At 37.8% G+C, this 23,462-nt stretch overlaps 1 protein-coding gene across 1 annotated transcript in view; it reads right to left on the bottom strand.

The window, feature by feature from the left end:
- Positions 1 to 366: 366 nt before the first annotated feature.
- The window catches only part of LOC126418849 (uncharacterized), a 652,968-nt gene continuing 629,872 nt past the window's right edge, over positions 367 to 23,462 (bottom strand). Inside the window, exons 3-5 of the mRNA XM_050085837.1 lie at positions 23,302 to 23,388; positions 7,391 to 7,455; positions 367 to 654 (exon numbers count right to left, since the gene is read on the bottom strand). Of these exons, the coding sequence (XP_049941794.1) occupies positions 544 to 654; positions 7,391 to 7,455; positions 23,302 to 23,388 (263 nt within the window). The 3' untranslated portion in view covers positions 367 to 543. The remainder of the gene's footprint in view (positions 655 to 7,390; positions 7,456 to 23,301; positions 23,389 to 23,462) is intronic.

Raw genomic sequence — 23,462 nt, forward strand, 5'->3', positions numbered from 1 at the left:
TGATAAAAAATTACCAGTTTGCAATTTTATTTGCGATAGATTTCCTAGCCTGATACCGAAAAATTCAATCTAATTTTTTACGAAACGTACAATAATTTTTATGTTGGTTACTAAAAACTGTATTAATAATATAACTGATAGATTCTCCTCAAATAGATACACATAAAAGTTACTGTGCTGTGAATTTTTACGAAGTGATGTCTCTGATGGAATTTGTCACAATGTAGTAGAGAGCTCTTTTGTGAGAAACAAGGAGAGAAACTGCTTGTAAAGCATGTACTACTTACATCCTCTGAAAAGGGCTGAAAGTTATCGTTTTGGCAGATGTCAGTAAATTAATAAAGGTCTACACACTTTCTACTGGATTGATTTTATTTAATGCTGGTGCTATATATTCTTACAGTGAAATCAGTGGTTTAAATTGGTGCATCTTTATTGTAAATACCACACAAAATCTGCGTTGACCGGGATGATATTGTCACAGGCGTTGTTTGTAACGTGCATTATGCCATGCAAAGTGTTGTTCTGCAAAACTTTAGCATATTAACCAGATTTGATACGCGGTTCCTGCGCAGTTGTTGTTGACATTATTCTTGATGTTGTTGTCGATGGTGTTGCTGTATTTGTAGTTGTTCTGGTTGTCGTAGTTGTAGTCTGGAATATAGAAGAATAATTTTAATCATCCAGAAACGAATATTTACTTCGCACACAAACAGGCATTTGTATTTTGCCTGCAATAAATATGATTCAGTTACCTCGGCTTCAGCAGTTTACTTAAATGTGTAAAAACATCTATTCATTCTACACTGCAAAAATGTAGTTACATACTGGCAGTTTCAGAGGCTTGGTTTCTGAAATACAACTATCTGCATCGAGACAACATTATATGGCCGTGAGCGATTACGTTATGTTATCCTCTTGTAGTGGAGGGAGAATAAAATTTCAGTTAATATTTGTTCGCTGTATTCTCCTACAGACGTGGTCCACTAGGTAATCACGTAATTTTGCTATTCGCACAGAGTGAATGGCTGACATTTTCCAAGAACTCATTTACTTTGTTGGTACATATGACAAAAGCTTTTTGTGATAAGCAGAAGCGTATTGGAACGGGCCGTAAATACAGCGAGCTGCCTATTGGTTAGCAGTGATCTACCGACATCCAAGCACATGGGCATGGATGAAGTGAACGGTAGTTTCAACTAGCGATTGATTCTTCTTAATTTTTGCTGGACTACGGTACACAGTTTCAGTTTGTCAAGTAAAGGGATGTTCTGAATAAGGTTCGAGTTGTTTTACGTTAGTGACATAGAAGTTTCGATGAATTTGCCTCCACATTTCCCCACGACACTGGGACGTTACGAGCAACCGGATTGTATTGTCACGGTCACTGGTCTGGATTTGACGCTCGGCCAGCAGGCCTAAGTGGCAACTAGCAGGGCAAGGAATGTGAGGCGTTTAAGTTCCTGAACAACTGGCTGACGGGTTTTTCCGAGTCCACAACGTGTTCGCTATCTGAAAGGGTAAAGACGACACAATAGCAGCAAAGATAGACGAAATGCAAGACGAAACACTTATATTTTCAACGAAAGCGTTACAGATCCTAAACGCATTATACAGATATACCATGTACACCAGAAAAAGCTTCAAGCTAGACTCTAGACTGGTTATTATAGAATTTAGTATTCAAAATGAAATATTTAGTCTGCCGGGGATTGTGTGCTGGTATGGAATTGTATGTTGTTGTTGTTGTTGCGGTCTTCAGTCCAGAGACTGGTTTGATGCAGCTCTCCATGCTACTCCATCCTGTGCAAGTATCTTCATCTCCCAGTACCTACTGCAACCTACATCCTTCTCAATCTGTTTAGTGAATTCATCTCTTGGTCTCCCTCTACGATTTTTACCCTCCACGCTGCACTCCAAAACTAAATTGGTGATCCCTTGATGCCTCAGAATATGCCCTTCCAACCTATCCCGTCCTCTAGTCAAGTTGTACCACAAATTTCTCATATCTCCAATTCTATTCAATACCTCCTCATTAGTTATGTTATCTACCCATCTAATTTGCAGCATTCTTCTGTAGCACCACATTTCAAAAGCTTCTATTCTCTTCTTGTCTAAACTTTTTATTGTCCACGTTTCAATTCCATACATTGTCACACTCCATACAAATACTTTCAGAAACGACTTCCTGACACTGAAATCTATACTCGATGTTAACAAATTTCCCCTTCTTCAGAAACACTTTCCTTGCCATTGTCAGTCTACATTTTATATCCTCACTACTTCGACCATCATCAGTTAATTTGCTCCCCAAATAGCAAAACTCATGTACTACTATAATGTCTCATTTCCTAATCTAATTCCCGCAGCATCACCCGATTTAATTCGACTACATTCCATTATCCTTGTTTTGCTTTAGTACATGTTCATCTTATATCCTCCTTTCAAGACACTGTCCATTCCGTTCAAATGCTCTTCCAGATCCTTTGCTGTCTCTGACAGAATTACAATGTCATCGGCGAACCTCAAAGTTTTTACTTCTTCTCCATGAATTTTAATACCTACTCCGATTTTTTCTTTTGTTTCCTTTACTGCTTGCTCAATATACAGATTGAATAACATCGGGGAGAGGCTACAACCCTGTCTCACTCCTTTCCCAACCACTGCTTCCCTTTCATGCCCCTCGACTCTTATAACAGCCATCTGGTTTCTGTACAAATTGTAAATAGCCTTTCGCTCCCTGTATTTTACCCCTGCCACCTTCAGAATTTGAAAGAGAGTATTCCAGTTAACGTTGTCAAAAGCTTTCTCTAAGTCTACAAATGCTGGAAACGTAGGTTTGCCATTCCTTAATCTTTCTTCTAAGATAAGTCGTAAGGTTAGTATTGCCTCACGTGTTCCAACATTTCTACGGAATCCAAACTGATCTTCCCCGAGGTCCGCTTCTACGAGTTTTTCCATTCGTCTGTAAAGAATTCGCGTTAGTATTTTGCAGCTGTGACTTATTAAACTGATAGTTCGGTAATTTTCACATCTGTCAACACCTGCTTTCTTTGGGATTGGAATTATTACATTCTTCTTGAAGTCTGTGGGTATTTCGCCTGTCTCATACATCTTGCTCACCAGATGGTAGAGTTTTGTCATGACTGGCTCTCCCAAGGCTATCAGTAGATCTAATGGAATGTTGTCTACTCCCGGGTCCTTGTTTCGACTCAGGTCTCTCAGTGCTCTGTCATACTCTTCACGCAGTAACTTATCTCCCATTCCATCTTCATCTACATCCTCTTCCATTTCCATAATATTGTCCTTAAGTACATCGCCCTTGTATAAACCCTCTATATACTCCTTGCACCTTTCTGCCTTCCCTTCTTTGCTTAGAACTGGGTTGCCATCTGAGCTCTTGGTATTCATACAAGTGGTTCTCTTCTCTCCAAAGGTCTCTTTAATTTTCCTGTAGGCAGTATCTATCTTACCCCTAGTGAGACAAGCCTCTACATCCTTACATTTGTCCTCTAGCCATCCCTGCTTAGCCATTTTGCACTTCCTGTCGATCTCATTTTTGCAGGCAGAATAAAACTGTGTGCCAGACCGATACCGTACTCGGAAAGTTTCACTTGCAGAGAAGTGCTCTACCTACTGACCTACCCAGGTGCGGCTAACAACTCGTTCTCACAGATTGACTTCTGCTAGTACCTGCCTCCTACCTTCCAAACTTCGCAGAAGTTCTCCTGCGAAACGTGCAGGGCTAGCGCTCGTGGAAGAAAGGGTATTCCCGAGATATGGCTTAGCCACAGCCTGGGGGATGTCTCCAGATTGCAAATTTCTCTCACCAGCGGTGTGTGCGCTGTTATGAAACTTTCTGGCAGATTAAAACTGATTGCCGGAGTGTTGGAGACCAGGTACTGCTGGAAGTAAAGCCGTGATGACGGGTGTTGAGTCGTGTTTAGATAGTCCAGTTAGTAGAGCACTTAATCGTGAAAGACAGAGGTCCCTAGTTTAGGTCTCGGTCCGACTGACAGTTTTAATGTGCCAGGAAGTTTAATCTCAGCGCTTGCTGCGATACTGAAGTGAAGATGTGAGGACGGGTCGTGAGACGTACCTGGGTAGTTCAGTCGGCAGAGCACTTGTCAGCAAACTGTATAATTCCCGAGTTTTAGTTTCGGTCCGCCACACACTTTCAATCTGACAGGGAGTTTAAAATGGAGTATTGTTATTCATTGAATCAGATTATAAAATTATTGACAAGTAACCTACTAGGGCATTCTGATCACATGATACATCGTCAGTAAACACCACAAGAAGCTACATTTAAAATCAGGCATATCTGTAATGTGTAAGTTGATATTCAAATTTAGCGGTTCACACTTCAACGTAACTCGAAGGGAGCATGAGCTCCTAGATCCTTACCGAATAATGCTAGAGGAAGAGTAACCACATTCTCTTTTTTTATTTCGTAAGTGTATATAATGCTCCAAAACCTTTTTACCTTGGAAAACCGGATGTTGGCATACATTCGTGACTTTGTTAATAACTTAGTAACTACGTTGATATTTTAACGATTTCTTGTAAGATGGCCACAATAACTTTGTCTGTTTCTTAGCGTTATACGTCTATGTATAACTGGCATTAGTTTGAATGGTTGCCATTATTTAAGCAACTACTTTAGATTAAATAGTGTGATGTGACAAAGAGCTTGTAAGGGAGAATGAAAGAGTGAGTCTTTTGTTTGTTATCTTTTTTTGGCGGGCCCTTTGCGGTGTTTTTGCCGTGTGACTGTACATCCAAGGAGTCACAGGCGAGCTAAATACTTCACCATTTTAGTGGACTTAAGGAATTACTGGACGTAGGTTATTTGACTTGGCTTTCTGTGATTTACTTTGCGTTACCATATGAACATTTTGTTTATGGGATTGACGGCAGCTGTGAAATCATTTTATCAACTGCAGTTAACACCTGTATTCATGTCTTACAGGTTTTTGCTTGTTTTTCACACTGTCTGTCCACAAGATTTGAGTTGAAGTTGCGATTTACAGTCGGGAACTGCGTATTCGGATTCGAAATGTTTATGTTGTCTTCTCTTGAATTACTGTGCTCTTAATGCATTTTGCTCACACATATTTTTGTATACAATATTCTGCTCTCACTACATGCTGTTAAAATACATAATTATTTAATATTTAATTATTTTGCATTTGAATATGTAATCACTGTGAGGCCACCATTATGGTATGTGAGATTAACGAACATTTATTTGGTTTCTAATATAACCTTATAATTTCTTCAACAAGAATAATCCTATTGTACTCATCCAGTCATTTTTCCGCCTCATTTCTACTTCTCGTTAACTTGCTTATATGTGTACTCTCACCAGGAGCAGCCTGCCGCCAAAGGCCTCCATTCAGCTTATGGACACTAAATGGTAAGATGTATACCTCGGTGGTGAGATGTATTTTCCCAGGATCTCGAGTCCAGTAAGGTACAACTGCTACCATATGCTAGTATTCCTCGTTGGTTATTTCTGCACCATGACAATGGACATGACAAATGATAGGATTCTCGTAATGCCAACGGTTGATGGGAATCTGTTCATTTCCATCCGGTGGAAAGAATATCAACGATTCTTTAAAGTAAATTTTTAATTTATAATGCTTTTATGTTAAGTATTTCCAACAAATTTCAGTTAGCCCTCGCAATAAAGGTCAACAAGCTGCCCGCTTGACCTTCACAGAATGATCTCCGTACTTGGTTGAGTACAATACTAACTCAAACGACAAAGCCTCATAAATCTCAGTAGCATGAAAAGAATTTGCACACTTCAGTACCTATCTTTTGATAGTATTAGACTGTTATGATTTTTAGATAACCCTCTGTGCAACACATACGGTCTCCAAAGTAGGTCAAATATCTTTATATGTTCGTTGTTTTTTAATAGAAGTAATTATTTTTAATTATCGTGCCGAAGTCTGTCAGTAGTTACGGTTTAACTAACGTTAGAGATCCCGCAGATTATTCCATATATCATCCAACAGATCTTGAAATGGCTAAAGAACAGTAAATGTAGCCACATGTGCTCTAAATCAGTCCCTGTCAACTGGTGCTTTAAATTTGGAAACATTTTAATGGTGCTACATTGCTCGTTTGGCGTACGCGAAAATAATTTTGATACGTTATACATAAGTTAAGTGTTATTAGTTTCTAATAATTTTTCACGATGGGTCATTTCTATTGAAGGTACCAAAAGGATGTTAATTATTGAGAATGAACGTTTGAACAACATATATTTGACGTACACGTTCTCTCTAAAATTTTCTCTGCTTGGATTTGAATAATATTTGGATAAAGTTTTTATTTTCCAATGGAATAAACATTCAAGGACGTGTAATTTTCTTTTTCCAAGATAGGAAATTCGTATTAAATGGACACAAGTTATACATTAATAACAAAATGAAATTACGTTGCTAAACACAAATAATAACTCCAACAAAATCAAGTATTTTCTTTTTCATGTATTTTTCTCTACTTGCATGAATTGTACAATATAGGAGTGAGGCCTATGCTCCTCTCCTAGCATCTAATATAATACTGAATTGTCTACAAGTAACAGCAGAAATCGTGCTCAACGCTCCGATGCCTTAAAACAGACCCATTTCAGAGGAAAATAGATGAAAGGTAAAAACGGAGATTGCTCGGTAATGTATGACAAGCAAAATTCACTCGAAGGTACTACAATTTAATTCTTCTTAAGTGCGGAGTGTCTAGCTTAAATTAATATAAACTCCGTAAGGTTTGGGATTGATATTTTATCGTTCACTGCGAACAGAGATGCTCAAATCCCATACAGCTACTTCAAACCCAGTACAAGCTTTGATATCACTGAGTGCCCAAATGTTGAACATAGCACCTTTTAAGCCACGTATCTAGGTGAAAACCACTACTTCACATTCAGTACGAGCTAATTTAGCAATGAGGCTCTAAATTTTATGTGAATAGGATCTAATCCATATTATACATATGTGGCGAGTCAGGTGAGCTATTAACTAATACTGATGACCATAACGTGAACGATCATAAAAAAACTAAATCAAAAAGAAAGAGAGAGGAAATCCCAGTAATCAGCAAAAAAGTTACTTTGTGGTATGGCGAAATATAAATTGTTAAAGTTTGGAACGTTCATCATTTTGAGAAAGGCGGTTGTATCTTTTATAAATGTTGTACACAGTAAATCAAATTGAGTTTAAAAATTTAGATACAAAGCCTTCAATACATTACCAGAAGACACATATTATTGCTTCTACGTTTTCATATAAGTTTAGAAGCATAAACGGCGAATATCTTAGTAAATAAGACACTAGGTGAGTCGAGAAATATGAGTTTTACTTATAATTCGTACCTGTGTTCTTTGGTTTAGGCACTGGATATTGCAACCATCGATGAAAAACTCGCTATAAAGGGAAGCTGCAAAATGAAAAAAAAACTTTGTTATTCACTTCAGTAAGCCACTTAATTAGTCTGTAATACTAGAGACAATCCTATGTACAACTTCATAATAAAACATGACGTCATCGAAGCCGTTTCTGGTATCGAAACCCCGATTCATACTCAGAATTAAATACATAAGGCAAGATCTGTAGCTTCTGGCATATTTTTAAAATCGTAGTCATTCAACTCCATATCTGAGAATTTCGCATCGACAAAATTACAACGAGAATTAACTGATACACAGAAACAGTGTTCCTCTTTCAGCTTCTTGATACATTGCACTACAGCGAGTTCAGAGTTTATAGATGAAAAAAATGGAAGTACGTTCTGCCGGTTAAATTTTTCCTCCTGAATTTTTGACAGTTTGCCATTGCCTATCGTTTTAAAAAGCTGTTTCCTGTTTTGCACTACGGAATCAATGGAGCGAGACATGAAATCAACATACACATTCTTAGATGAGGTAAGAGTCTTTTCGATGAAAGCCTGGGCCATTTCGCGAAATATTATGTCTTATTTGCATTGAGAATAAGCACTACAACAAGTATTATTACAGTTTAGAAGAATCAGAAAAATTACAAGGATTATTAGAGATGATAACGCCTGACTAGGAAGGTTTCGCAAAACTTGAAGATAAAACCTGCAAGTTACTTCTGTACTCATGTGCTGGTGATGCAAATATAAAGCCGTTCCAACTCAAATGGTGACTTCACCTTCTAGATGTGAACCCTGCCTGTTGAGGCTCTGATGGCTGAGTATAGCTGGTGGAACCGCAACACCTGGTGCAGAGGAAATAATGTAGCACTCCGCAACTCGAGGGAGCTTAGATTGGCATCCCTGTCACTAGCATTATTTATTATCGTTTGGCCTTCCATACACAGATATGTCAAGTCCCACACAGTTAAAATAGGTATAGCTATGTGAGTTAACGAGCATTGGGCTCTCATTTAAAAATATGGCTGAAGAGTGAGCCTTCAGGAATTGTGAAACGAACCCTGAACTGTGTGCCATAAAGAGCGCAGATTCGACCGGGACGGGGAAATTCACAAGTGTCTATTGTGCTGAATGAGGCCTAGGCGCTGTAGATGTGTGAGTGAGACACAATAGGGAAATCCCGTAGAAGCCGCTTGTGGCCGCAGAGACGTAGCAGTGTTAAATATGACGGACTTAAGATCGGCCGTAAAGGGAAACAATTATGAAAATTATTCAGTTATGTAGTAATTTAGGGAATGAAGCCACAGTAATTTTAATCTACCATCACCCACAAATTTTCATGGTGATCTCAGTAAAACTTGAATATTTATCATATCTATAATAGTTTAGGATTTACTGTTAAAGTGAAATTAACAAGTTTTGCAACAAAGACCTGAATGATCAAATATGAACGCTTTGATCGACCTTAACGATCGACGTTTCCTACAGAAGCGCTTCATGAAAATGACAAATTTTGTAAATATCAACACTGTAGCTGTATTTGCTTAAAAGATATGATAAATTTAAATTATAAGTATTTTCAGTTAAGCATCAGGTCATTATTTCCGCTACAATTCTTACCCCCTACAGTCCCCTCCAATATCATGGAAGTTCTTCCTTGATGTCGCGTAACTGCATAAAGGAGAGACTGATATCTGAATGAACAGAAGAGGTGGTTAATGTGTAACAATGTAATTACTGATATATGATGGGGCGGTCATAATTGTAAAGATTACGCCTCATATAATTTTCTAGTAATAACTTTGAAACATAGTGTGTCACAGTCCGAGCACTGGAAGTTTACGACTTTCGACAACTACAGCATCACTTGAATGTAGAAGTGACTCGTAGAGCGTGTAATAATTTAAATCTGAAGGTACTGAACCATCTGAAGATGTAAATTTTTCTGCAATATGGTATTTCGTAGCAGTGTAAACTATGTGTTAAACTACATTATTGACCTGTGTCTTTATCGTCACGAATAGGTCCCTGCCTCCAAGAAACCTACTGACATGTCCAGTATCATAAATATCTAACAATATTTAACAGTTACATCACATTTGGTTTCTTTGAAAAATTCTTCTAATTCTTCTGGAAATTTAATTTAACTAAGAGCCATTTTTCCGTGTACCGACCTTCAGTTTAGTGTTATTTTATTTGAAAGCAATTAATCTATTTTGTTTGAATCCTGGCACTAAACAGGTCGAATATTGAATGAAAATTAATTTTTCTTCTGATATAACTGTGTGTTGATTGCTTGGTGTGCAATATTTGAATGTTGTTTATGGGGTTGGTATATCATAATGCCATAATTCATTTAGTTGGTGGGAAACTTCCGTTTTTTATGTTGTGTTTAACATGTTGTTGTTGTTGTTGTTGTGGTATTCAGTCCAGAGACTGGTTTGATGCAGCTCTCCATGCTACTCTATCCTGTGCAAGCTTCTTCATCTCCCAGTAGCTACTGCAGCCTACATCCTTCTGAATCTACTTAGTGTATTCATCTCTTGGTCTCCTTCTATGATTTTTACCCTCCACGCTGCCCTACAATGCTAAATTTGTGATCCCTTGATGCCTCAGGACATGTCCTACCAACCGATCCCTTCTTCTAGTCAAGTTGTGCCACAAGCTTCTCCTCTCCCCAATTCTATTCAATACCAATTCATTAGTTACATGATCTACCCACCTAATCTTCAACATTCTTCTGTGGCACCACATTTCGAAAGCTTCTATTCTCTTCTTGTCCAAACAATTTATTGCCCATGCTTCACTTCCATACATGGCTACACTCCATACAAATGCTCAGTCCGGAACGGCGCAACTGCTATGGTCGCAGGTTCGAATCCTGCCTCGGGCATGGATGTGTGTGATGTTCTTAGGTTAGTTAGGTTTAAGTAGTTCTAAGTTCTAGGGCACTGATGACCACTGATGTTAAGTCCCATAGTGCTCAGAGCCATTTGAACCATTTGAACCATTCCATACAAATACTTTCAGGAACGACTTCCTGACACTTAAATCTAAACTCAATGTTAACAAATTTCTCTTCTTCTGAAACGCTTTCCTTGCCATTGCCAGTCTACATTTTATATCCTCCCTACTTCGACCGTCGTCAGTTATTTTGCTCCCCAAATAGCAAAACTCCTTTACTACTTTAAGTATCTTATTTCCTAATCTAATTCCCTCAGCGTCACCCGCCTTAATTCGACTACATTCCATTATCCATGTTTTGCTTTTGTTGATGTTCATCTTACACCCTCCTTTCAAGACACTGTCCATTCCGTTCAACTGCTCTTCCAAGTCCTTTGCTGTCTGTGACAGAATTATAATGTCTTCGGCGAACCTCAAAGTTTTTATTTCTTCTCCATGGATTTTATTATCTACTCCGAAATTTTCTTTTGTTTCCTTTACTGCTTGCCCAATATACAGATTGAATAACATCGGGGATAGGCTACAACCATGTCTCACTCACTTCGCAACCACTGCTTCCCTTTCATACCCCTCAACTCTTATAACTGCCATCTGCTTTCTGTACAAATTGTAAGTAGCCTTTCGCTCCCTGTATTTTACCCCCGCCACTTCCAGAATTTGTAAGAGAGTATCCCAGTCAACATTGTCAAAAGCTTTCTCTAAGTCTACAAATGTTAGAAACGGTCAGCTTGCCTTTCCTTAATCTTTCTTCTAAGATAAGTGATAGGGTCAGTATTGCCTCACGTGTTCCAACATTTCTACGGAATCCAAACTGATCATCCGCGACGTCGGCATCTATCAGTTTTTCCATTCGTCTGTAATGATTTCGTGTCAGTTTTTTGGAGCTGTGACTTACTAAGCTGATAGTTCTGTGATTTTCACACCTGTCAACACCTGATTTCTATGGGATTGGAATTATTATTTTCTTCTTGAAGTCTGAGGGAATTTCGCCTGTCTCATACATCCTGCTCACCAGATGGTAGATTTTTGTCAGGACTGGCTCTCCCAAGGCTGTCAGTAGTTCTAATGGAATGTTGTCTACTCCCGGGGCCCTGTTTCGACTCAGGTCTTTCAGTGCTCTGTCAAACTTTTCACACAGTATCTTATCTCCCATTTCATCTTTATCTACATCCTCTTCCATTTCCATAATATTGTCCTCAAGTACATCGCCCTTGTATGGACCCTCTATATACTCCTTCCACCTCTCTGCTTTCCCTACTTTGCTGAGAACTGGGCTTCCATTAAAGCTCTTGAAATTGATGCAAGTGGTTCTCCTTTCTCCAAAGGTCTCTTTGATTTTCCTGTACGCAGTATCTATCTTACCCCTAGTGAGATAAGCCTCTACATCCTTACATTTGTCCTCTAGCCATCCCTGCTTAGCCATTTGGCACTTCCTGTCGATCTCATTTTTGAGACGTTTGTATTCCTTTTTGCCTACTTCATTTACTGCATTTTTATATTTTCTCCTTTCATCAATTAAATTCAATATTTCTTCTGTTACCCAAGGGTTTCTACTAGCCCTCGTCTTTTTACCTATTTTATCCTCTGCTGCCTTCACTATTTCATCCCTCAAAGTTACCCATTCTTCTTCTACTGTATTTCTTTCCCCCATTCCAGTCAGTTGTTCCCTTATGCTCTCCCTGAAACTCTGTACAATCTCTGGTTGTTACAGTTTATCCAGGTCCCATCTCCTTATATTCCCACCTTTTTGCAGTTTCCTCAGTTTTAATCTACACTTCATAACCTGTGGATTGTGGTCAGAGTCCACATCTGCCCCTGTAAAAAGTCTTGCAATTTAAAACCTGGTTCCCAAATCTCTGTCTTACTATTAAATAATCTATCTGATACCTTTTAATATCTCCAGGGTTCTTCCATGTATACAACCTTCTTTAACGATTCTTAAACCAAGTTTTATCTATGATTAAGTTACGCTCTGCTAGGCGGCTTAATCTTTCATTTCTTAGCCCCAATCCATATTCACCTACTATGTTTCCTTCTCTCCCTTATCCTACGCTTGAATTCCAGTCACCAATGACTATTAAATTGTCGTCTCCCTTCACTTCCTGAATAATTTCTTTTCTCTCATCATACATTTCATTAATTTCTTCGCCATCTGCAGAGCTAGTTGGCATATAAACTTGTACTACTTTAGTAGGCGTGGGCTTCGTGTCTATCTTTGCCACAATAATGTGTTCACTATGCTGTTTGTAGTAGCTTACCCGTACTCCTATTTTTTTATTCATTATTGAACCTACTCCTGCATTACCCCTACCTGATTTTGTATTTATAACCCTGTATTCACCTGACCAAAAGTCTTGTTCCTCCTGCCACCGAACTTCACTAATTCCCACTATATGTAACTTTAACCTATCCATTTCCCTTTTTAAATTTTCTAACCCATTTGGCTGATTAAGGGATCTGACATTCCACGCTCCGATCCGTAGAACGCCAGTTTTCTTTCTCCTGATAACAATGTCCTATTGAGTAGTCTCTGCCTGGAGATCTGAATGGGGGACTATTGTACCTGCGGAATATTTTACACAAGAGGACGCCATCGTCATATAATAATACAGTAAAGCTGCATGCCCTCGGGAAAAATTACGGCTGTAGCTTCCCCTTGCTTTCAGCCATTTGCAGTACCAGAAGAGCAAGGCTATTTTGGTTAGTGTTACAAGGCCAGATCAGTCAATAATCCAGACTGTTGCCCCTGAACTACTGAAAAGGCTGCTGCCTCTCTTCATGAACCACACGTTTGTCTGGTCTCTCAACAGATACGCCTCCATTGTGGTTGCACCTACGGTACGGCTATCTGTATTGTTGAGGCACGCAAGCCTCCCCACCAACACCAAGGTCCGTGGTTCATGGAGGGAGGGTGTTTAACGTATTTAAAAATAAATTTGTCTACGTAAAGGCTAGTGTGCAACGGCGTTTGTGTTGTAAATAGGCTGTATAGATTTTTTATTGGTAACGCCACGTAGCGCTCTGTATGAAAATCACTGGCTGTGCTGCGTGCAGTCTGTGGCTGTTTTGGATTGTTGTTGGCTATTGTAGGGTTGGGTAGTTGGCTGTTAATAGTTCGTAGTGTTGTGCAGTTGGAGGTGAGCAGCCAGCAGTGGTGGATGTGGGGAGAGAAATGGCGGAGTTTTGAAATTTGTAAGACTGGGTGTCATGAACTGCTATATATATAATGACTATTAAGGTAAATATATTGTTTGTTCTCTATCAAAATCTTTCATTTGCTAACTATGCCTATCAGTAATTAGTGCCTTCAGTAGTTTGAATCTATTATTTAGCTGGCAGTAGTGACGCTCGCTGTATTGCAGTAGCTTGAGTAACGAAGATTTTTGTGAGGTAAGTGATTTGTGAAAGGTATAGTTTAATGTTAGTCAGGGCCATTCTTTTGTAGGGATTATTAAAGTCAGATTGCGTTGGGCTAAAACTATTGTGTGTCAGTTTAGTGTTGAACAGAATAGGTAAAGAGCGAAATGTCTCAGTGCGTTCAGTTCTGCTCAGCTGTTTGAAAATCAAATAACGTAAGGGATTTACCAGCACAGTAATTCACTAATTTTACTAAGGGGATATTTCATATGTCGACCCTTAGCCGATGATACCTCACTGGAATCTTCTGATTTTATCTTGTAGTTTGTGTAATTAGTGTAGCTTTTGTTTATTGCTAGCGCGTAATTGTAGAGAAAATCTCCTTTGTAGTTGCAGTCTTTCATTGTTGTACAGTACAACAGTTGTGGCATGCATGTAAATTTGCACCCACTATTTCGCAGCTGCGCTTGCCATTAACGAGATATTATTTTCAGTGCTATGTTCTCTTACTTTTGCTCTTCAAATTGTGCTTCTCTGTGTTATCGTGTGAAGTATTGTGACAATAATGGCGTGTGAAAAACGTAACACTAGGTTCCAAGGTAAACTGAGAAATAATAGTGACGACGAGCGTAGCTTAGCAGCACCACTGTGTAATGAATTAACTAATGTTCAAAGTAGTAATTTGGTAATAGTGCATAGGGAAATGGAGCGGGCTGCAAATAGTGGCGTAGGCAGTGAAACAATTAGTGGACAGGGAAGCATTATCGATCGATCGGTCGGCAACAGCTTGCCTCAGGAATCCGAAATGACATGACACAATCTTGCAAATACTGTAGATTCGGGTTTTGCGTCCTCGCCGTTTTCTCAAATAATTCAAGGCACATTTTCTGCTTTTCAAAATGCGAATATTGCCGGTTCAAATACATTGCCGAATAGCACTGACGAACATGTTTCAGGCACCAGTGCATTGTTATTACAATTAATGCAACAAATGGGACAAAAGCTTCAAAAGGTAGACACAATGGAACAAAATCTTCAAAAGTTAGACACAATGGAACAAAATCAGAGACAAACACAGCAAATGCTTCAAAAGATAGACACCACACTTGAACAAACACGTGAAGATTTAATTACTGAGTTACACAACATTGAATCGAAATGTCAAAAAGTCTATAATGACGTAAAAACACAAATTTGTGAGTATTTTCAAGTTATTTTTTCGCGGCATGGAAATGTATTACAGAATCAAGAAGCAGCCATAAAAGAACTGCAAACCATTGTTCATGAAAATCATGAGACCTTGTGGGCTAAAATTGACTCAGTTGCATCTACCGATTCGGTTACGCTACTTGGAAAACTCAGGAAAACTTAAAGGACACAGTAGATACTCTGAAAATTGGTTCAGAAAGACACATGGAGAAAATTAGTTCATTATCAGAGAAAGTAGCCGAACTTTCGGATCAGTTCACTAACTTACCCACAAAGGAAAATGATAATCTGAATGACGCAAGACCAGCAGTCTTTAATGACCCAGAAGAATATGAACAAATTAAGAAATTCAAAGAAAATCAGAATCAAGTTAATACGCAACACAAAAGAGAAATCCGGGAAGTACAAGATCAGTTGGCACACGTAATACAAAATTACATATTTCAGAGGACACTCGCGCTCCAACACGGGAAGAGGGACTTAAAAATACGGAAAAGCCACAAAATAATAACACAGGGCATTTCGGAATCTATGAAAGAAATTGGCAAGGGGCACCGAATTTTGAGATGGAACCGCCGACACGAAGTAACAATGACCGATATGCTACTCGCCGACACGATGATTTTGACTATAAGCTGTTCATTACTACAAGTAAATTCAAAACATTTAGGAATTCTGGCAACGACATTCATCCACAAGCGTGGCTCCATTAATTCTTTCATTGTTTTCCTCCCAAATGGACATTAGAGCACAGATTAGAATTTATGTGCGGCTACTTAGAGAATGAACCAGCTGAAACAATGCGATCGGTCATTTACGATTGTCACAGTGAAGGAGAATTTTATTATGCCTTCCTCTCAGCATATTGGTCTCAAGCTACACAAGACTGAGTAAAACATAGCATCATAATGATGAAACATTTCGAACAATCTGTATTTCCAGTCTTGTGAAATACTTTGAAGACATGTTGCACAGTAAGGTACCTGTCAAACCCTTACAGCCCCTCAGAACTCATCCGCATTTGCTTAATCAAATAGCCTGAACATTTACGACATACTATTTTGGCAGGACGTTGCAAAGACGACATTGATGCTTTTCAGGGACTCTTACAAAAATTAGAAATTGACACTGACAATCGCGCGATGCGAAAACAGGAACACAACAATTACAGGGCACATCGGTGACAATTCTGCGATGAAAGAAATAATAACTGGACACGACATGGCTATTCTTACAACGCAAATCGTGAACAAAACAGACAGAACCCATATGACAACCACTGGCAGAGTAATAGTTACAGAGAAAGATCGCATTTCCGTAGTAATGAATATGACAGAGACAATCATAGAAACAGACAATACGGCAACCAGAACTATTATTATCACGGGAGACAGAATAACTTCAGACGCAACGATCCACCGTGCAGTGGTAATTCAGGGAGAAATTCTTTACCACTTAACCTACAAGAAAGAAACTACAGGAACTACCGACATGACGACAGACGATATAATCATAACGACAGATCTGAATATCATCAGAACTGGCGGGATTCAAACAGTGCTGGGCTCTGTCGGCAAGGTGAAGTTGTGGAAGTTAGGTCTCCTAATCCCAATAACGACGCACGCCAACAATGAATTAGCAGACAATGACTTGCACCGCAGGCAGCCACGTGCGCCGGCTGGTTCAGAGAAAAATTACATAAACGCTAACCTTGAGAAAAATTTGAGCATTCTTTACCGATGTACCATATAGCACATGAGAATTCCGTTGAAGCTGGAGCTCTGCATAGTAGGAAGAGTAAAAGATTGCACCACATTTCACATGTAAAACCGTTTATTGTGAGATAATCTGATTTTTTAAATTAGTCCTTGCTATAAAATTTTTCACTTCACGCTACTCATACAATTTGACACACTGAGAAACTGTTAACATGCAAAAATGTTCTGAAGTTAACTATCCAGTCTAGAACCTAGGGAACATATTTAGACAGTATTTACGAATGCATTGTTATAGTGAACAGACATCACAATGTTATTGTGTGTGTACATTCTTGCTTGTTAGTTGCAGGATTACATAACGACTATAAGGCTTACATACTTAGAACATATACTGGTACTGCTAAGGACATTTTAATGCAACATTTAGGTTTACTTGAAAATACATTCTGGATTTAAGGTACTTTCTGAGAGATAACGGATGACACAGTGGTTAGTTTATTTGACAGCTACACGATTATAAGTTGACGCTACTAATGTGTGACAAAATTTACATTGTTGCCTTTACAGTGTATCTGCACAGTTATTCTGAATTCTTGTGGAAAGTAAAACATGTTTTAGTAGTAACTTTTGTGGTATAGCTGCAATGAGACAGCCTTTCTCGTAGCACAACAACACGTTACATTATAGTACTTTCTTGATCACAGTAAGGTATGTAATAACTACGGTATCTATACGCAAAGCATTTCACTTTTGTTTATTACGAGGTAAGTACATTGACTTCTACAGAACTTTGCTTATGGTCGACGACAATTACTATACTTAGCACATTTTTACCGTTAAGTAGTGACAGAGATTATCTTACAACAAGGCGCACAGTTTAGCGCTACAGTACACGTATTTTAGTGATTGATTTTGTACTTAAAACATTTATTTTTAAAGATTTTTGAATTAAATGATACAAACGATTTCTGTGATACATTTCATTCCATTGCTGTAATCTGTAACACCTGACGGTATAATTACAATAATCCTCAGGGGGGTACATGCCTACACTGTGTACCATGTGTTTGGCAAGCACAAGGAGCCCTAGCTAATGTGGTATTTGCTTATACAACTTTACACATCGGTGCTATATTTCTCTAACACATAAATTACACAGCTATGTGATCATTTAACTGAGAGAAACAAACATTTATCTTACTACATCAGTGACAGATGTTTATGTAATTAGACAGTTAGATAACTTCACACTTATGATATTGTATTTTGTATGTACTTTGTGAACTCTTCATATTCTTTCAAAACCATTGTGATGCTATGAGAGCTTTGAATGATGTATTTGGTATGAGATCATGATTTTTAAAGTACGTTTGAGGTGGATGACGCTATTGAAATGAGCAGAGAATATTTTTTAGGATTTGAAATTATTGCAAAAGCTACGACGGTTTTGAGATTTGGCTGAGTTTTTATGATGTTATTATTACGATGACAATGTGTATTATGCTGTTGAGGTATGTTTATGATGAATAAGCTTATGCTATATGAGGAATTTAATTATGTTACATATTTCTTATGAAGAAATACTGAAGAAGTGTCGACGAACATGTATCTGTGTAACAAGGTAAAGAATAATGAGTAGTGGTTAGGCACCCTGATTTGAGAAAAAGGATGTTGGAAACCAAGAATTGTACTTTAAGAGTTATGAAATGTGTGTAAATGCGTGAATGTATCACAATGCCAGCGAAAAGTTTTTGGACACTGTTACATTTATAGGATTTTGTTTCTACACATTTCTACTGTAATTTCTCGACTTGTAAAATTTTATTTGTATCGTGTCACTGTAGCGGAAACTTCTGTTGTAAATTTTGGACAGAAAACTAAGTGACCTCGACGTAATGCGTCGTTGACGCCCAGCTGTTCGTCGCATGGAGAAAAAGCCACTAGGTGGTGAAAAAGCAGGTCATTAACCTCCATATTGACAGTTCTTTGTAGAAAGCATCACAAATACGACACGCTCAAACTTGAAAACATGATTACACTGTAGAGTTCTTAATTTATGATATTTACTGAAATGAAATGATGAGAAACATTTTACATCTATTGTCTTTCTAGTTGAGAGATTGCTCATTTTGTTTAATATCTGGTTTCCAGCTGTGTTGCAACATTGGCTTTATAAAATAAAATTAAGTGCATTTGCTAATGTGAACACTTTCTGCCAACAGAGCTATTAAATAATAATTTTATGATCCAGATTCTTCGAAACAGGAGCACTTGGAATGGAGAGAACAATAAGAAAGGATTAATAACAGTAACTGCATACATAATTTTCTTTTCAACTACTTGGTAATTTTTTTGGTAGAGTAAGTTATCGTGATGCATCACTCTAGTGTTAAGATGTGACATAGGTATTAAATATGGCAATTTTTACTGTAATATTTTTTCTGCATGTGAGTTTGTCATGTTTAGATATAAGTTACTGCATTTGCTGGTGCTGTTTTTTCCAGGCATAGTGCTACTAAATTTCACTTTGTATTACTCTGTTAAGCCAGTTTTACTACTGATTTATTTTTCGTGTTGCTGCACATTGACTCATATTAGTTGTAATGTTGCATTTTCTCTGTTAATTTATATTTACTTCTGCTTGCTTTGCGAATTTGCATTTTTTTGTCATTGCTGTTTGCGTTAATTGTTTTGTGCTGCTGCATTGCCTCGTCCCTTAGTTTAGCATCTGAGCTCATTAGATTTAAGTTAGCTTAAGATGGGGTAGGCTATATAAGAGAACGAGTTGTGATGAATTGAAAGAAGTGAATTGAGAAGCTGTAAGAAAATGGTTTGGCCAAAAAAGTATTTTGAAAGAGGATATGAACAAAAAAGTAGGGGTTAGTTTAGGTAGGATTTTCTTGGAAATAAATGATGAGGTAAGATAATGGAAAATAAATAATGAGGTAAGAAATATGTGAACATATAAATACAGAAAGCATGCTTGGATAGGATTTTTTTTGGTGGAAGCAAATGTTGAAATATGACGAAAGATCTAGGGAAAGAAGTTTTGGGTTGGACTGCAGTACCAAATCTTACACTGAAAACAAACCCTGTCCTTTCCCCTTGTGTTATCCCACTATGTGTTTGTGTACCCTTGGGTATTTGTGTTTTCCTGTCTTTATGTATTTAGCTAATAAGATTTATGTTGTTGAATTTTTCTAGTACTAAGCTACATTCACTATGCTGAGGAATACTGTTATCCTCAAATATAATTTGCATTAATAATATGTTATTTTCTTTGTAAAGATTTTTATAGACATTATTAATTCTGTTATGTTTCAATTCTCATGTGTGAAATTAATGTTTCGAAAACTATTCTCATTATTTTATGTATTTACTTATATCATAATTCCTGTAACACTGATGTGTCTGTTTATTTGTATTTTTTTGTAAAGCCTGTACTACTACAAATGTTATCTGTATTGTTATGTTCATTAATGATGTATTTTGTACCTTTGTTATTGTATTCTCATGTTATAAAATTTTAATTGGCACCAGTTCATCAAATTAAGTATCATTTAACTGCGCACGTTTCTGTTGCTCATAATATATGCACAGTATGTGAGAAGTTGGGACTGTTAGTGCTTGCACGTATGTCGATAATTCAGCAAGGGACTGGTTAACAGCATTGCTGGTTCTAAGGACAACTAAAAAAAAAACTTTGTGAGTGCACAAGTGGTGGTTTATGGACTTGCTATATTCTCTGCAAGACTCTTCAATGGTGATTGTGCACCTGCACAGTCACAGCAGACGGCTGCTGGCCATCTCTACAAGGACTACAGTGGGTCTGCATCTTTGATGGCCCAACAATACCATTATCTCTACAAAGACTGCAGTGAGTCTGTACCTCTGGTGGCACACCAATACCATAATCTCTACCAGGACTACAGTGGGTCTGCTCTGTGATGACCTACCTACCAATATTCTTCAAAACTTTGACTTACTCAGCTGTGGGTTTGCTCTGTTGTGGACCATTACCTGTCTGCATGTCAAGAGTCAGCACTGTCTTTCCGTTGGAAGGACAACACTACTTCTTCAACAGTGCACGGAAATCCACAACTTCTGTGTGCGTTTTCTTCAATGCTCAGACTTTGAGAAAAAAAAAAAAAGAAACACTGCAATTTTACTGTGATGAATAATCAGGACTCTCTTTATGGACTGTGAGAAAATTTTAGCTTTTGAACAACATCGTATCAGTAAGTGTGTGCTTTGATTTCTTTGTTATTGTAATTATGAAAAATTTTTTCAAATCTGTATTGGCCAGTGCCCAAAACAATTTGTAAAATTTTTTGTGGGGAGCATGGGGGATATGTAAGTAGGATGTATAGGTTTTTTTTAATTGGTAACGCCACGTAGCGCTCTGTATGAAAATCACTGGCTGTGCTGCATGCAGTCTGTGGCTCGTTTGCATTGTTGTTGGCTATTGTAGCGTTGGGCAGTTGGCTGTTAACAGCACGTAGTGTTGCGCAGTTGGAGGTGAGCCGAAGCAGTGGTGGATGTGGGGAGAGAAATAGTGGAGTTTTGAAATTTGTAAGACTGGATGTCATGATCTGCTATATATATTATGACTATTAAGGAGAATATATTATTTGTTGTCTATCAAAATCTTTCATTTGCTAACTATGCCTATCAGTAGTTAGTGCCTTCAGTAGTTTGAATCTTTTATTTAGCTGGCAGTAGTGGCGTTCGCTGTATTGCAGTTTCTTGAGTAACGAAGATTTTTGTGAGGTAAGTGATTTGTGAAAGGTGTAGTTTAACGTTAGTCAGGGCCATTCTTTTGTTGGGATTATTAAAAGTCGGATTGCGTTGTGCTAAAAATATTGTGTGTCAGTTTAAGCACAGTCGTATACAGTTTTTCTAAGGGGACGTTTCAGTGTGCTGTCGTGTTCAAGGTCATTTCATCGTAACGGTAATCACTGAACATTTTATGCATTAAGAATGTTCCTTCCAAATATTTGAACTGTGTTTCGAACATACTAAATTGAGTAACCACATTGAATATTTAGGCAGTATGATACAAAATTACTTAATCGAATTGTTCACACTATCGTAGATTATGTATGTGACTGCTATAATCAAATGATACTGTCGTGGTGTACTGGGGCTGTATTATTTCACATACACCATTGTTCATGTCAAGCATCTAGGTTATTTGGGCAAATAATAATAGTTATTTCCCTGTAAGATCTGTACCACATTTAACCCTTTTATCAATCAATAATATCATATCAAAAATATTCTATTTGAGAGAGTTGTCATTGCTATTCTCAGCAGGCAGTTCTGTAGATTTGACCATTTGTGTTCGGCAGTTTTCGGAACGATGGCGTTGCTCCAGTAGTCCTTAGGTGCGCGCTCGGTCAGCCTAGTGATTTAGCTAGGTGTGGGAATGTTACAAAGGAACTTCATTGTCTCAGTAGGAGGCTTTAATGCTAGAACTCTTAATGAACTGTTAGATAATGTAAGAGATGTAATGGAAGATATATCTTATATTCGTACCTTATCTCAGATAATAATTACTAATTGTTGTTCTCAGCATCAAATGATTCCTGATATGGACAGTAAGAGGTCAGACATAACGGAAAACACCAAAATAGTTCACAGACCTCAGAGCTGATAGAAAAGGTGACTTATACAATGATCACGGCTTAGCGAATTCAGAAAAAAAAAACATTTGCTATGGATGTGGTAGAAAGATAAACAAACGAATAGAGATTACGGGTAGGAAACATATTGTCTACAAGAAAAGTCTGTATGACATCTATATCAGAAGCAAATAATAGTAACAGCCATTTCAGTAGAACTAGTTAATGACTTTGAAGAGAAATGTAAGAATATGATGAACATAAACGAAATCGTTGAAAGTTTTGGGACAAAAAAAAAAAAAGTCTGTAAAATGATGGCATGAAAGCGTTGAAAGTAAATCAAAGAACAGAAATCTGTCAAATGAGGCTAAACGATGTATTAATAGAAGCTGCAACAGGTAAGCTGTGATACATACAATTCTCACACAACTCTAACATAAAAACACACGTATATGAGCGTCGGAATGCAGCTTTTGTGATATTAAAAAACATCTCACATTTCAGGTGAGAGGCACAGCAACAATCCACATAATATTAGAGGAACAATGCAGGAAGAAGTAGGATCAGATATAGGAGAAAATACTGCAGAGTATAAAAAAGAGCAGGAAAAATCAGTACAACATCCAAAAATGAAACGAAAAGAAAAGAACCAGGAGGCAGCAATACTATTAATGATGAATAAGTTGCATACCTACTAAACAAAAGTGGACTTTGGTGTATCACTTCACATTACTCTAGAGTTTTCTTTGTTGATATAGACTTTTAAAGTAACATGCTAAATTTGATCTGAAGATTCCTAGATAGCAATTAAATAAGCGAATTAAACTAGAAAGTACTGAGGACTTCCACATTACCTCTGCTGTAGTACCTTTCGTGAGACACTGAAAACACATCTCTGTCATATCAAGTACCAAAATTAAAATTATTATTATTTAGTGAATCCTTATTTAACAGGTAAATAGCATCAATCATACGCAAGAACATCAAACAATTATTGAATTGTGCATAACTATACATACCTGCAGTGAAAATACTGTCGGCGTTGCGAATCTGAGTTGCCAGGTTCAAACATTCTGTAGAACAGGACACCTGTGCGGTGCTGATGCCTAATAAAAAAGAAAAACATTGTAACTCTTCAGGCTTTCCCGGCGAGATCTTGACATGTGGAATAATCGGGTCT

Source organism: Schistocerca serialis, chromosome 9 (genome assembly GCF_023864345.2).
Source record: "Schistocerca serialis cubense isolate TAMUIC-IGC-003099 chromosome 9, iqSchSeri2.2, whole genome shotgun sequence".
Taxonomy (NCBI): Eukaryota; Metazoa; Arthropoda; class Insecta; order Orthoptera; family Acrididae; genus Schistocerca; species Schistocerca serialis.